This window comes from Hakea prostrata, chromosome 5 (genome assembly GCF_041222555.1).
Source record: "Hakea prostrata isolate BN-2017 chromosome 5, UWA_Hpros_2, whole genome shotgun sequence".
Classification (NCBI taxonomy): domain Eukaryota; kingdom Viridiplantae; phylum Streptophyta; class Magnoliopsida; order Proteales; family Proteaceae; genus Hakea; species Hakea prostrata.
The window spans coordinates 27,000,761-27,017,935 of NC_142604.1; the positions used below are offsets into that span (position 1 = coordinate 27,000,761).

General features: G+C 40.7%; 1 protein-coding gene across 1 annotated transcript in view; it reads left to right on the forward strand.

Annotated features, from left to right (window-relative positions):
- Positions 1-17,175, forward strand: part of LOC149015762 (sugar transport protein MST3-like) — a 150,294-nt gene that overhangs the window by 106,575 nt on the left and 26,544 nt on the right. Inside the window, exon 9 of the mRNA XM_089156588.1 lies at positions 15,573-15,681. Coding sequence (XP_089012714.1) covers positions 15,573-15,681 — 109 coding nt within the window. The remainder of the gene's footprint in view (positions 1-15,572; positions 15,682-17,175) is intronic.

The window sequence follows — 17,175 nt, forward strand, 5'->3', positions numbered from 1 at the left end:
GAGCATGCCACATACTTTGCTTCCATGGTCGAGAGGGATATACAAGTCTGCTTCTTGCTACACCACGAAATGGCCCCGCCATTCAGCAAGAAAGCATATCCAGAGGTTGATTTGCGCTCATCGATGTCTCCAGCTCAGCTGGCATTGCTATAGCCAACTAAGTGCAAATCCAATCCTTGGTAACACAACATGTAGTTACTCGTTCCTCTGAGATATCTCAATATCCTTTTGACTGCTTTCCAGTGCTCTATGTCTGGGTTTGATTGGTATCGACTAACCAAACCCACTACATAACAAATAGTCAGCCTAGTACACATCATAGCGTACAGAATGCTACCTACTGCACTGGAATATGGAACTCTTTCCATTTTGGTTTTCTCCTCTGGAGTCTTAGGAACCATATCAAGGCTCAAATGCAAACCCTTCTCCACTGGAGTATCAATTGGTTTGCGATTGTGCATCTGGTATCTCGTCAAGACATTGTCAATATAGGTCTCTTGAGATAAACCCAGTAATCTCTTTTGCCTATTTCTGACAATCTTGACACCAAGCATATAGCTTGCTTCACCCATGTTCTTCTTATCAAATACGGAGGACAACCATTTCTTAATGGTTTCCAATAGCTCATTGCTATTGCTAGCCATAAGTATGTCATCTATGTACAGTGTCAGAATGACATAATTACTATCAGATCTCTTAGTGTAAACACAGTGGTCTTCCTCAAGCATGGAAAACTCATTTTCCATCATAGCTTGGTGGAAGCCCACATTCCACTGTCTACATGCTTGCTTTAAGCCATATATGGACTTCTTAAGCTTGCACAATTTGCGCACAAGTCCATTAGCTTCAAAGCCTTGAGGTTGATCCATATATATCTCTTCCTCAAGTTCTCCATTGAGAAAAGTAGTCTTTACATCCATCTGATAAAGCTCCAAGTCCAACTGAGCAACAATGGCTAGTATGAGGCGGATTGAGGCAAACCTAACCACAGGGGAAAAAGTTTCCTCATAATCAACGCCCTCTTGTTGGGTGTAGCCCTTAGCCACTAAATAAGCCTTGAATCTCTCAATAGATCCATCCGCCTATCTCTTGATTTTTAGAACCCACTTGTTCCCAATTGCCTTTCCGCCCAGCGGCAAGTCAACCAAGTCCTAGACATAATTAACTTTCATTGACTCCAACTCTTCCTCTATTGCTTTCAACCATTCCTTTGAGCTTGACCCCGCAAGAGCTTCCTGCACGCTCTTCGGTTCATGCTCATCGATTGAAGTCATCTCACAGTCGATCTCTTCAAGAGTTACCATGTAGGCTTCATCCTCTATGTCGAAACATCGACGAGGAACTTGCCCGCGCCCACTACGGCGCAAGTGCATGTCAAATTGCTCACCCTCTGAGGTAGCTATCACATCTGCACTCCCACTAGGATCTTCTGGATGAACCCCAGGTTCATTATCCAGAATTTGAATCCTTGGAGTGACAAGATCACTATCTTGTATCTCAAAGAATTCCGATGATTCTTTGTTAACTGCTGAAAGAGATAGAAAATCATTCTCCAAGAATGTTGCATCCCTAGACTCAAGTTCCGTTCTCCTCTCACTCTCATCTAGTCCAATGAAGAAATGGCCCTTTGAGGGTTCAGAATATCTCACAAAGATACACTTTCTTCCTCTGGGTCCAAGCTTTCCATATTGGTGAGAAGTAGAGTGAACATATGCTGCACATCCCCATGCGCGCAAGTAACTCAAATCTAGCTTCCTTCCGGTCCACAACTCATATGGTGTGAAAGGAACCGATTTGGTTGGTACTCTATTGAGGATATAGGCTGCAGTCAGCAAAGCAACTCCCCAATAAGAGATGGGTAGATTTGCCTACGCCATCATGGATCTCACCATGTCTAGCAAGGTTCTATTCCTCCTCTCAGCAACCCCATTTTGTTGTGGAGTCCTTGGAATAGTAAGTTGTCTAGATATCCCCTTTTCATCACACAACCCTTTGAACATATCGGAGAGATACTCTCTACCTCTATCCGTTCTAAGAGTTTTTATCCTTTTATCTAACTGATTCTCAACTAAGCTCATGAATTTCCTAAAACATTCTAGAGCTTCTGAATGTGATGAATGTGACCATACCATGTATAGTCATCTATGAATGTGATGAAATAAGCCTGTCATTTTCTAGTATGCACATTCATGGGTCCACACACATCTCAATGGATAAGTTCTAAAGGAAGAGAGGCTTTCAAAGCCTTTTCAAATGGTTTTCTAGTTGCTTTTCCTGCTAGACATGACTCACTGGTTGGCAAATCAGATAGTGAACCTTGGCCTAAGAGACCTTCTCTTGCCAACCTGTTCATCCTATCTAAGCCAATATGACGTAGTCTAACATGCCACAAATTAGAATCAATACACACAATATCTTGGCAAACAAAAGCACTAGTAGAATTAAATGAATAATCAATTGTATCCAATACAATGAAACCATTATGAAGAAAACCATAATCATAAACTGTATCACCTAGATACAAAACCAAAGAATTGTTTTCAAATACAACTCTAAAACCATGTCTCAAAAACCACTCTTGTTTCTGTTCCCACCTCTGTTACTTTGCCTGGACTGCTGAGGTTGAGCTCTCTCCTTCTTGCGCTTGAAGCTTGCACCCTTACTAGTGCTTGCTTCAGCAGCAAGTACTTTAGTGTGAGGAGCATCGGCCGAAATCCTATCCTCCTCTAGCTCAAGGTGCTTGGCAGCTTGATCAAAAGTCTTGACCTCATCAGCATGAGTCAAGAAGATCTTCATATGCTCCCAAGTCTTAGCAATGACCTGATGACTGCAGAGACTTGCTTCTCATCAGTCTTTTGGAGCCCACATGCACTCAAATCACTAATCATGTTAGATATGATGGTTATATGCTGCCTCATGGTGTGACCCTAGCGCATCTTATAACCGTCAAAGGTGAGTCCGAGCTGGCGGCCTCTTGTGGTGGAAGTCCCTCTGTACTGGAACTTCACAACCTCCCACAAAGACTTTGCAGTAGTATGCTTCTCAAAACGAAGCATCAGGTCATCCCTCGTGGAGCTTAGGATACTAATCCTAGCTACCCGATCCTTCCTCTTCTATGCATTGTAAAGCTCAAGGTTCCTACGATACTGTGAAGTGATACCTTCCTCAGGTGGGGACATAGTCTAGTTTATGGTTTCCAGGATGTTCTATTCTTCTAGGAGATACTGCACCTTTCAGTGCTAGAGGTCATAGTTCCTCTCATTCAGTTTATCTCCTTTCACGAAGTTAGCAACAATGCTCTTGGTAGCAGCCATTTATTCTAGAGACATTATATACTAGGATAAGTTCAACTATTCTAGCATAAAACACAACTCATGCAACAGCAAATCACACTAACATAGTCAACCTATGAGATAAGCACTTAAACCAAAAGAGATGCTAACAAACATTCAATCAAATTCTGATGCAAACCCACATAAACTTATACACTAGTTTCATTCTGTACAAGAAACATGATTGATAGACCCATAAATAAAAAACAGTTTTATTAAAATAAAACATGCAATCATGTTAATGCTATGAGGTGGTTCACACAAAACACTTTTACCTCATTAGCTCCCACTAGGCCATCAATGCTCAAACATCACATAGATTGTGAGCCATTGATGTCCAGTAAATAGAAACACATTCAAAACTGAACAAAAAAAAGTTTTTTTTTTTATTTTTTTCACGAACGAATTTTTTTCAAAAAACGGTAAAAACACATTTTTTCACAAAAAAAAAAATCATCCAAAAACACAATAAAATCCAACAATAAATTTTAAACAAAATTAATTATCATGGATAATTAATTCATGCAAAAATTTACAAGGGAAATTCTCAAGGATCCTCCCATTCGGATCCGAACCCAAAACATAAGGGTTTCCAAAAATCCTATCAATACTCCCATGGGTTTCGTATTAAACCCTGGATTATCAATTCATGCAAAAAATCATAAGGAAAATTTACAAGGATCCTACCATTCGGATCCAAACCCAAAACATAAGGGTTTCCAAAAACCCTATCAATTCTCCCATGGGTTTCGTATTAAACCCTTGATCCTCCCATTGGATCCATACAATTAAATTAAACAATAGGGAGGAACAAAGAATCTTGGGAACCTGTTTCTGATACCAATGTTGGTAATACTGCATATATATCAATTCTATTTAATTGATAGGGGAAAGATCCTTACCGGGATCGCGTTCCTAAATAATGAAGTATTCGCAGCGGAAGTAAATTTGGATCCACGTTCTCGTTCCACCACCAAAGCTTTACCGGGGAGATTCCACAATCACTAGGAAAAGGAATAATTTCCACAACCCAAATGCCGTGTGGAAAGGATGGGATAGTGATCTAAAGCAAAGGAAGTAAACCTCCAAAGGGTTTCTCATTCATGCGTTTCTTGAAGAAAGGGAAAGAGAGATGGGAGACGCCGTTTCTGGAAAACTTACGTAATGCAATCTCACTCACTTATGCGGTGGTCACCAAAATATATAACCCTATTTTGTAACCGCCCTAATAGTGAGTTTCCAAATTTGCCCTTGGGCATTTAATTTATTAATTATATTAATAAATTCCAACACTCTCTCCCTATGTTTCATCTTTATTTTTCTTATGAACTTTGTGATAATGAGTAGCTAGTTCCTTTTCTTTGGGATGTAGATAAACCATGTTTATTTCACTAATTTGATTGTTTTATATCTTCTAGTTGATTGTGTTTGAGTTTGGCCAAAGATGTTCTATAGCTCAGCAAACTAAGCGTGCCAAGCTTCCGCGAAGGACAATAATCTTGCGAAGATAGGGCATATCTAGGAAGACCATCCCTAATTTGCTTGGAAGTATAGAGTTATATCGGTTAGGGAAAAGCATTGGAGATTCGAAATCCCAAAGATCTTCACATATTCATAGTTAACGTTTTTGCATTAATTAGTAGATTCAGTTTAAATTTAGTTTTGTTGAATTCAATCTTAGTGACTTAGCCTTTTAGTTCCCCATAGTTCGACCCCGTACTTTCTGCTTGCTAGATTAGTATAGGATTTTATTTTTGATTGATTAGCGATACGATCAAATTTTGTCCCAAAGAAAAAGAAACTAGCTACTCATTATCACAAAGTTCATAAGAAAAATAAAGATGAAACATAGGGAGAGAGAGAGAGAGAGAGAGAGAGAGAGAGAGAGAGAGAGAGAGAGAGAGAGAGAGATGTGGTATTCTTCTTCAGCAATGAGAGAGATGGGAGCCGCGTTCGCCGTCTTTCTTTCTTCTCTGGGGCTGGCTTCTCTTTTATGTCTCCCGCACACAATGAATGCCCTCTCTTTACCCGTCGATTTGACCTTTATTAGTTTGAAATTTTGGAAAACTCAAAACTAGAAAGTTGTAGATATTTTCAATATCGTTCCATAGCATCTTGAATCACCACAATACAAGCTAGTACAAGAGAGATATACCCAAAATACTGAAGGTAGGTCTGTTTACCCGATTTTCAGATTTATTACCAATTTTGTTCCTTAGACCTCCACCTGTTTCTAATTTGACTAAGATCTCACTTTTCATGATTTCTTGGGCAGCAACATTGAATGCCATGATTTAAAATCCACCAATATATACTATATTTGCCAACTTTACTCCATATTATCTCTAATATCCAAAATCACCTTATTCCTGAAAAATACACAAAAATACTAAATTAGCTCTCTTCAATTAAATAAGTATGGGGAATTAAATCAAATAAATAATGGTAAATGCATGCTTATCAACTTTCCTGCAGGTACTACTACTGTTGACTATGATGGTCAATATTATGAAGACCAAGTTGACGACTCTTATGGTACTGGTTACGGTGACTATGTCGGCGAAGACTGTTAGTATGAGACTGACACTTATCAGGAGTAGTCTGACTCTTGCACTTGAGTGCCAGCGATGGGACATCGTCTCATTATCTTTTTTACCTTTTATAGAGACTTTTAGTTGTCCATTCCCCTTTTTCTTTTGGGAACCATTTGTAATCTTCTTTTTCTTTTGATCTACCTTCCGCTTAGTTTGTGGGATATAATTCCGCTATACTCTACAAATTAATGGATTCGGGGGCGAAGAAGAAAAGTTCTTCAAATTTTTGTTGATACTCAAGCACAGACAAAGTACCCTGTACTAAGGCCATGAACTCGGCCTCCTTGGCATCCTTCACGGCTTCTGGAAAGTTGTTTTTGCAAAATGCTTCTTTAAACTTCTCCCAGGAGACAACACCGGCATTCAAAGTCTCGAGGATAGGCCTAGTGGAAGCCCACCATGCATCAGCTTCATGCTGAAGCTTTTGCTCGGCAAACAACACTTTCTGGAGCATCGAACATTGTAAATGTCTGAAGGCTTTCTCCAGCTCTCGAAGCCACTTGTTTGAAAAGAGAGTGTCCTTTGTTACTCCAGTAAAAGAAGGTACTTGTAACTTTAGGAAACTTTCCATCAAACAAGTGTGGGGTGTGCCGATGAATCTTTCCACAATAGGGGCTGCGGCATTTGAAATTCCAACTCTGGCACGGTTCTCATTGCGAAGGGTAGCAAAACCAGCCATCATCTGGTTAAATTGGGCAGCCTGCTATTGCATCATGTTGGTCATGACGCTGGCGATATCTCTAAAACTTCTGATATCGGGGGCACCAGGAATGCCATTCGTGGTGTGGCTATCTTCCTGTGTTTGCTGGTCAAAACCCCAGCAGGGGGTTTCCTCATTTCTGGCGCTACCGGATCCAACGAAACGGTTTCTAAGCAGGACCATTCTGCAAGAATCAAAGATAAGGACACCAAAATTCAAATTTGTCAAAGGCAACTTGATCAAAGGATAGGATATTCAAATCATGGTTAGAATTATCAATATAGAAATCAAATAAGTCAACATGGGTAAAAATTCCAAGGAATAAATTCAAAAATAAAAAATTTCCAAAAACAGCCCAAGGCAGCGAAATGACCAACTTTGGTCGATGCTTCTTGGTCGATGCCATCGACCAAAGAGGATTGACCAAAATAGTTCTGCGCAAACAATCAGATTTAAAGGGCCCACTTTTCATTTCATTTTCATTTCTCACTCAACCATTTCAAATTTGGCTCTAGGGAAAGCGATTTTCTAGGGTTCTTAAAAGGTTCTAGGACTTGATTCAAGGCTTCAACCACCCTTGCAAGTCTCTCTTGATCATCAACACAAGTAGGTTCTCTTTCTTTCTCTCTTTTCTTGAAAACTTCATTTACCATTGATGTGTTTTTCATTAAAACTGAATAATGCTTGTTGCTAATGGTTAGAATCATGCATGCAGGTGTTTAGAAACATGTTCCCATAAATTTTCAAGTAAGATAAAGCTTCAAACACAATATTGCACTCACTTTGGTTACCAAATCACTATTCATTTCACAAAAAATCCAACTTTACAAAAACTAGTCTCATTTTCAGACCAAAATGAATTTTAGCATGAAGTAAATTTCTACAATACTGATTTACTATAGGGGAGGTGCTCCCACTCTCCGTTCGGTCAAATTCCAATTTTTTTCAAATATCACAAAACCAAGCCAAAAGAGGGATTTTCTCTCTCCTACTTGCTGAATTTTCACCTTGAGAATGTCAAAAAGATGAATTTTCACCAAACGAAGTATTCCAGCATGTTTGTACAGATCTTATGCACATGTTAGAATAATCAAAACAAGTTTTTACCAATATCGAAATTTTCTGAAAATTTACGAAAATGCCTTTCATCTAACAATTACACACTGGGACTAATCCAAATGAATTTCTTTCTTTGTTTCAACAGATTCACCATGCCTAGAGGAGGGCGACGGGTGGATAGAGGTCGAGGACATGTTCCCCGGTCAGAGGTTACGGACGAGGAGCATTTCGTTACTCCTATGGCTGAGTTTCTACATGAGTACTACTTTCACGACATACCGATCGAGCATGGACAGTTGGTTGTTGTGGATGATTTAGAGACGTTTCACATTCGGGAGAGATTGGAGGCTATGGATTCGCTTCATTTGTATACCACAACATATCCAGTCTACCCAGATCTCGTTAGGTACTTTTATAGTAATCTGACTTACCGTATTGAGGATGATCCACGTGCTGGTTTTAGGATTGTCATGGACTCTATGGTTGGGGGCAAGAGATCAGTTTCACTACTAGGACACTGGCTCGCATCTTAGATGTCCCGATTGTACGAGATTCCCGTTGGTGGATTCCCGCCGGTATGGACATCACTGAGGCTCTTCTTCCATACGAGGCATACGAGGTCTGCATGACTCTATGGGATGACATTGACTGCTATATGCCCCGGTGTGCTACCGTGATGCGTCCTTCAGCTCCTGTTTATCGCTCGCATCGTCGGGCTAAACATCCTTCCGAAGGCAGGGCACCATAGCAAGGTGTCAGTGATGGAGGCATTGGTTATCTATAGCATGTACACTATAGTGCAGATTGACTTAGCATACATCATGCAGAATGTCATGATTGATCGGATTGAGTTTCCTGGGGAAAGGAACTTGGCTTTCGGTCGACTTTTGACCCGTATTTTTGAGTATTTTGATGTGGACTTGGAGGATACGCCAATGATTCAGGGTCGGGACATAGGTGAGGACATCAGTTCATGGTTGATCAGAAAGATGGGGCTCCACGATGCCGTCAGATCAGAGGATGAGGATGACATCGATGATGCATCAGGGGATGATGACTCAGAGGATGAGGGTACTGAAGACGATGATGGTGATGATAGTGGTGATGAGGACGACGATGAGCATGGGGAGGATGATGATCAGGGAGATGAGGATCAGGGTCATGATGAGGCTCCGAGACATGAGGAGATTCCCACTCCATGATTCTCTGAGATCGAAGGTCCATCTCACACGACTTCTAAGGCTCCAAGTGTGGCTTCTCATCAGTCATCGATTCATTCCATACTTGAGAGGATTGAGGTTCGTCAGGAGGCTATAAAGGCTGGACAGAGGAGGATGGAGTTACACATGTGCACCCTAGGTGAGAGGTTTGCACGAATGGAGGAGGAGTTCAGATCTAGGAGGGATCAGACAGATCGTCGGAGTCGATCATCTATGTAGATAGTACTAGGAATTTTCTTCTATGCTCTCTTGGATGTATTTCCTTTCAGACTTGTAAAACTCTCTTATGTGATTAATGAAGTTCAGTTATTTCGTTTATATTATTGTGTCTTATTCATGAATCAATTTGTGCTTCACTAATTTGGTTTCTAATCCAGGTTATCTATTATTCACCTCTAAGAGCACTTGAGTCACTTTTGGATCTGTGACTCGGAATGTTCCGTCATCGTTTCTGTGGTCAGGGTTCCACTTGATCTTGGGCTCTGATACCAATCTGTCACATCCACCTAGCCGGTCCCCTATCTTGCATACCCGGGAATGTGATCCACAGTCCAAGGATCAAGAATCGAGGGACCATGCCTCCCACATACGCGATAACACAATCATGAACAATAATAATCAAGGTAAAAGCAACTAATAATAGATATCATGAATAAGATAAGATTCAATAAATCAGAGTGTGGAAAATAGATAATGTCAATATGTAAGTTGATCATAAAAATGAGAGAATAAGTGAAAATCACTCTCTCGAAGCAGCGGAAATGAAGTATAATCAAGTTAGTTACAATCCCATGTTTCAAAAGATAAGTCAAAGGAAGTTAATTACTTAAGCAATTGTTCCATAATAAACCAAGGAAATGGGGCACTAGACTAGTGTTTCTTCTATCCTAATGATCGTCTCCTCATAGGTGTGGATGAAGAAAGCCAGCTCTGCCACTCCCGCACTATCGTGGGGCTAACCTTGGTACGAAGAGTAATCCTCTTCAGCACCAAAACTCTGATCTTCACTGAAGCTATCACCCGGAGGGTAGTATGCGGGATCAAAGTCCATCTCGAAGAAGGCGCCATCAGAATCTTCGGTACCTGTAGGATAATCTAAAATTATTATACAAAAGGAATGAGTTCGAAGAACTCAGCAAGGTAGTTATTCCATAATTTAAAATCATACATGTACAAGACATAACATAAATGCAATGTGATATGAAACATATGATGCAAATATGATTCTAACTCTATGAATGCTAGTCTCTATGGTAGACATGCTTTAAGTCATAGCACCATACTTCTTTGGGTTGTCAGTCACTCTCCCTCAACCTATTCCGTATCTTGGGAATGCCGTGGTAATTGGGTAAAGTCCTTTCAAACCATGGTAGGGGAATCGGTCACCGCTCTCTCACATCACCATTTCGTATAAGTACTGGCGCATGTCATAGTAAAGCCTAGCCCAATGCAAGTCATCTACTCAGTCGTATCAAGTCGGATCCAGATACGTCCATTCCTCGCCCCTGGCGATCCTTTTCGGTATCCTTCACACCAGAGTCAGCGTAATCCCAGATTACGGACTCATCAACCCTATTCGTCATCCACAAATAGTAAACGGGAAGCTCTCACGTCCTCTCATGGATTGGTTACCGGTCTTGAGCGCCCGTGAGCCGAAGTCTACCTATTTGCAACCCTACCAATAAATGACCCCTTTCGGGTATCTGTAGCATGGTTTATGTCCCCTACCAGATTGGTTACTGACCTAGAGCGCCCATCAAACCATACACTACCATGGGTCGTTTGGTCTCAATGCCCTTCCGATTTGGGTCTGACACGACAAGGACAATCCTAGCCACACAACTAGACAATCCTATGTATGTCATCCAATAACCCGGGAAAGTGTCGATAGGCACCTTCGGAGAACATCCCATACTATTCCCTCCGATGCCCAAGGACAAAAATGTCAATAGGACACTCCCAATCCCAAGTTATATGTAGGCAATCACATATTCAAGTTCATCATTTCTCATGCATCCAATACATCTTCACGATAAAAGTTAAATCATAATATTGAAATGATTCATCATAGACACAAGTAATCAAAATAATAAATTAATATGACAAGAGTATATGAATCACAATACTACTGTCCTAACAATGTATAACAGTCTTATAATAATTGAAAGGAATCAAGAGACTATGTTCTTTAAGTATAAGCACAATTCATAAGTTTATGGCCTATATGTTTATGGAGATAACCATCCTTACCTTAGGCTGAGTTGATGATGAATTGAGAATTACCAAGAAATGGTCCAAAAGAAATGTTAAGACCCTAAACAAACATCAATAATAAGTTAGAGAAGAAATCGGAAAGATCGGATGTTAAACGGGTCAAAACTGGCTAAGGTTGCTGTCAGCAACAACTTTGGTCAATGGTCTTTGGTCGATGGCATCAACCAAAGAGGATCGACCAAAACTTCTTCGGGACAGAATAGTGGATTTTGGGGGTTTTGATCCGAAATTGGTTTTCCGGGTTTCGGATCGATCCGGAACTTGGAGGAATGCTTAATAACAGTATGAGGACACTACAAATCAAGAAATTAACATAATCCAATGGTCTAAATAGAAAGCCCCAAATTGAGCTATCAAGTTCAAGAGACAAGCATTATAGTATGAATTGGAATTGATTGCATTGGCATTGAAAAGGCATGCATTGGCTCGGGGAACTTATAAAAATTCGATTAGAATCATATGCTAGTGATAAACATGTACATAGCATACCATACAACTTAGTTTTGTACAAAATGGCATGATGTTAAGAGGAAAATTAAAGAATACATATGCTAGGCTTGAGATGGGGGCATAGCATCAATAGATAGCTAAGAGGATCATAGGTTAAGCAAGGGTGGACACTTGGAGTGATGGTTGCAAGGTTGTAGCACCATCTCCAAGGTCTCAACAGCAAAAGAGGGAAAGAAAAGAATATGAAAAGGTAGAGTAGAGAGTGGAATGATGAATCATACCTTGCAGTTGTAGATGGAGACAAGAAACAATGATTAACAATGAATTTTGGTGGAGTATCCTTCACATATGCCTAGGAGTTGCTTTGGGAAGCTCCCCCCCCCCCCCCATGTTCTCAGGAGTGAAAATGATTGCAATAGGGCTCAAAACACGAGGCTAGTATAAATAGATTAGGGGATATTCCAAAGAATCATTAACTTGGCTGACTGGGAAACTTTGGTCGATGGTCCTTGGTTGATGGCATCGACCAAAGAGGATTGACCAAAATATTTCTCAACAGAAAAACAACTATAGTTCAGTAACTTCAAGCAAGGATTTGGAGGGCTATACAAGGTCAAATTGAATGGGGTTTTCTTCTACAATTCAATCAAGAAGTCTAGTTTCGGGGAATACCTTTGGATTGTGCATGGGAGGTCATTAGGTACTTCAACTAAATCAATCTTCTCCGATGCGCAGACTTTCCTTAAACACCGACAATGTACTCAAGCAAGGGGTATCATCGTCAATGTCCATGGGCTTGGTCTCCAACTCATAGTTATCAATCAAAAGGGTCCATAAGTCTCTTCTACCACCGATATTACAAATATGAGGAAGCGCAAGCTGAAGAAGCTTACTATACGCAAGGTGCTGGCAACTATGAAGATCACGTTGGTGATTCCTCGTGTGATCATGTTACGTACCATGATTAGCTCTTCCGTGGAGTGGGAACGTCTGTGCGTGGTTGATGAAGTCTATGTTTATGAAGACGTTCTCTATTAAGTAGAAAACATTTAGCTAGTTTAGTTATCATTTCCTTACTTTCCTTTGAGAACAATTGTGTTTTCATTTTGATTTACAAGCTACATTCCGCTGTAACTGTGGAGTGAGATTCCGCTGCACTCTACTCCTTTTTTATTATAACTACATTTGGTATAGTTTTTGCACTCTGATTACTTTGTCATTTCTTTCCTTATTTGGATCTCTTGTTCATTTCATTATACATTGATTATGTTCTGTTCATGATTATGTTATTGCATATGTGGGAGGATGATTTCCTCGATACTTGTTCTTCGGGGCTGTGGATCACACACTCGGGTATGCCAGATAGGGTACCGGCTGGGTGGATGTGACAAAGTGGTATCAGATTCCAAAGTTCAAGGAAATCCTAACCACAGAAAAATTACTTGAGCATTTCTGAGTCATAGATCCAAAAATGACTCAATTACTCTTAGAAGTGAATAATAGAACACTTGGACTAGAAACTTAATTAGTGAAGCATAATTGGTGACTTGAATAATACACAATAAATATGATTTAGCAAACGTCACATAAAGCAATAAAATGAAAGTGCATAATATACAATAATAAAGTGAACCTCATTAATTTTAAGGAAGGTCTACAACGATTACAACTGATAAAGCATAAAGAGAAAATCCTAAGTACAATCTATCTAGGTGATCTACTCTAACCTCTAAATGCTCTGAAATCCTCTGGCAACTGAGTAAGCTTAGACTCCATCCGTCCCTGTCTCAACTCTATCTGCTCCTGCCGTGACTCCATAGTACGATACATCCGCTCCTGTTTGACCTCCATCGTCTCTAGCATGGAAGTCATAGATCTCATCTATGCACCCAGATCCAAAGTCTCTGGAACTGTGTGTGACGGACCTCCAACCTCAAAATGCGATGATGTGGTGATCTCATAATGCTCCGGATCAGCCTCATGCATCTCAGTATCATCTCTGGTCTGATCATCACTATTAGGACCGACATCCTCTCCTCCACCATCTAACTCGTCATCCTCCTCCTCAGTATCATCATAATCCTCCCCCTCGGATCTCACAGTCTGGGTGAGTTGCATCTGTGGAATGGTCCTCATCCCGATCACACACCCCAGTGCTCCAGTGACTACATTTGTATCCTCTAGACTCACCCCAAAGTGTCGGAAGACTAATGTCAGTAATCTCCCAAAACAAAGGTTCCTCATAATCGGATGTGCCACCAAATCTATCATGACATTCTGGATTATGTAGATGCGATATATGAGTGGGGCCTCCATCACTGTGACCCGATGATGATGTCCGGCCTTCGGTATGATATTTCGGCCCACAATGCGATTGATAATTAGAGCAGAATCTGCCATCTGCCTGCTATTCCATGGAGTGTAACACCCTCAGTCATTCCAAAGAGTGGAACATATCTCGTGAATCTCATAGGGCAACAGGTAGCTGTCCACCTCAGCTCCTGAGGGTATCCATACACACTGTCGTGGATAGTAAGGCACTAGGAGAATCTGTGCCAGTGTCCTCATGGAGAACGGAATCTGTGTCTCCATGACCTTGCTCTCAATGATTAGTCAGAAAGGACGGTCTCGACCTCTAGCCTCCTCAATGGATGTGAGGTTACTGAAGAACAACCTCACCAGCTCTGGGTAGACGAGCAAGTTCACTATGAAAAGATGGGTGCACTCCAAAGTGTTGAACATCTGTCGGATCCTGAACACCCTCATCTGTCATAAGTATAGTAGTCGCCCGAACTCGATGCGACAATACTCGAAGAACGCTTCATACAAGAACTCGGCCTGCGGTGTATCGAACCGGTCAAGCCATAAAACCTCCTCTCTCGGCTGAGATGGAACTCGACCTCTACCTCTCCGAACACCCACTAGATGACCTTGGCCCCAACCTCGTGCTCCTCTCTGCATGTTGTGAATGTCTGTGGAAAAGACAAAGGACATTGCATGTCAGTGTTATTTCAAAATTTCAGCTAGAAGGGCATTTTCGTAATTTTTCAAAAAAATTTAAATTTGGGGAAAATGCAAATTGAACATACTAGCATGTGCATAATTCTTGAAATAACATGTTAAGATGTTTTATTTGAAGAAAATCCGTCGAAATCTTGGTCTAAAGTCAAATTCAGCATGAAGGAAAATTGGGGATTTTTGCAAATTAGGTCAAAATTGGATTTTTGAAATTTCTGAAATTGGTTGAATCAAACTACATGTACACATCCACAATATCATTTCAAGCATGTAGCATTTGATTTCGTGTGAAACTCCAAGCGGATTGTTAGAAATCGAAGTTTTTCTAAAGATTGGCGATTTCGGTTGCGAAAGTGATGAAAAAGTGCAAGATTGTGTTAGAACTTGTTATCTAAGCATGGCATTGTGTTAAAAATTCATGGAACATGTTTCTAAGTGCTCCTAGACATGATTTCTAACAATAGACATAAGTAAAACATGATTTTTGTTGAAATGCTAGAATGATAAGATGAATTTGAGAATGAGAATGAGTGTTTACCTTTTTTGATGATCTAAGTGAGATGAAGTGTTGTTGTTGAAGCACCAAACTACTTGTAAAACACTTAGGAAGACCTTAGCACCTCTTCTCCAGAGCTCCCCTCTCAAGTTTGCAAGGTTAGAAGTGAGTTTGAAATGAGGTTTTGGCACTTAAAACCTAATTTTTCGCGTGCTGTGAGCCTTGGTCAATTGGGCCAATCAACCAAGCAGTCGACCAACAGTCACAATAGCTCCAATTTCTAATGAATTTTGGAAAATTGTGATTGTTGTCCTATGATTGTTTATTTGATGACTAAGTGGATGTATATGAGTATGATTTAAGATTCCCAATCATTTGGACTTGTGGATTATGTTGAATCTTTGATTTTCGGTGTTTTGATGTTTTCAGCTTTCCAGAATGGTTTTGTTAAGAAGTGGTCGTGGTGGATCCAGTAGCTACGGGAATAGTGAGATACCTTTTGGTGGTTCTGATCAGCAGACCCATATTGGTGACCAAGGTACTCATGACATACCCGGTGCCCTGAACATCAGAATTTTCCGTGATATTGCCAACATTATGAGCAATATGATGCAACAGCAGGCAAATCAGTTCAATAAGATGTTGACAGGTTTCATGACTTTGCACAATGAGACTTGTGCTGGTGCTAATGGGAACCCTCATGCCGCAGTCCTGAATGCGGAAAGGTTGGCTGGAACTCCTCATACTTGTTTGATGGAGAGTTTCTTGAAGTTGCAAGTTCCCACCTTCACCGGAGTGTCCAAGGAGGCCTTGTTTCCGAACAAGTGGTTGCGAGAGTTAGAAAAGGCTTTCCATCAACTGCAGTGTTCTGAAGCTCAGAATATTTTGTTCGCTGACCAAAAGCTTCAGCACGATGCTTGGTGGACCTCCACTTGGCCTATCTTAGAAGAGCTTTATGCAGGTGTTGTGTCTTGGGAAGTTTTCAAAGAGGCTTTCTACAAGAATTACTTTCCTGAAGCCGTGAAGGATGCTAAGGAAGCCGAGTTTATGGCTTTGATGCAAGGATCCTTGTCTGTGTTGGAATAGCAATAGAAGTTCTAAGAACTCTTCTTCTTTGCTCATGACTCTTTGAAGCCTAACCGTGAAAAGGTGGAGAAATTCTTCAAAGGATTGCGACCTGCAATAAGAGAGTATCTCACGGTTCAGCCTATTGAGAGCTATGCTCAAGTGGTTCAGAATTCGGAAAAGTTGGAATAGACTGAGAAGGAGAACGCTCATGTGCAAAGACCTTGGCAGTTAAGGAATCCTGGCTTCGTTGACTGTACGGAGAGGCACTTTGTTAAACCTACACCATACTCTACTCCTACTTTCCAGCCTAGGAGTGTAGATCAGAGTCCTGGATTTAAGCAAGTCGGACAGCATAATCAGTATGGTGGGAATAGACAATCAGTGAATATTCCTAATGCTAGGCTTGTGAATGCAAATTCTAGACCTTTGGTTCAGAAGCTCCCTGTTGCAACTACCCTAGTTGGACCCCTAAGGACTTTGTTTGCTTTTTCTACTAGCAGACCGGTCACTTCGCTTGTGCTTGTCTGAAGAGGCTAGTTCAACAGTCTGCTCCTATAGCGAAGAGTGCTCTTGCCCCCCCTCCAGTAGATGTGTTCAGTATTACAAGTAACAAACAAGATGCAAGTCATGATGTGGTGACGGGTACATTGTTAGTCGCTTCTATACCTGCATTTGTCTTATTTGATACGGTTGCATCACATTCGTTCATATCATCTGCATTCATTAAGAAGACTGACCTAACACTTGAGAATTTATCTAGTTGTTTATTGATTAGTTGTCACATCAACCCAGCCGGTACCCCATTTGGAATACCCGGGAATGTGATCCACAGTCCAAGGATCAAGATTCATAGGTCCATGCCTCCCACATACACAATGACATAATCATGAACAATGATAATCAAGGTAAAAACAACTAATACTAAGTATCATGAATAAGGTAAGATTAAATAAATCAGAGTGCG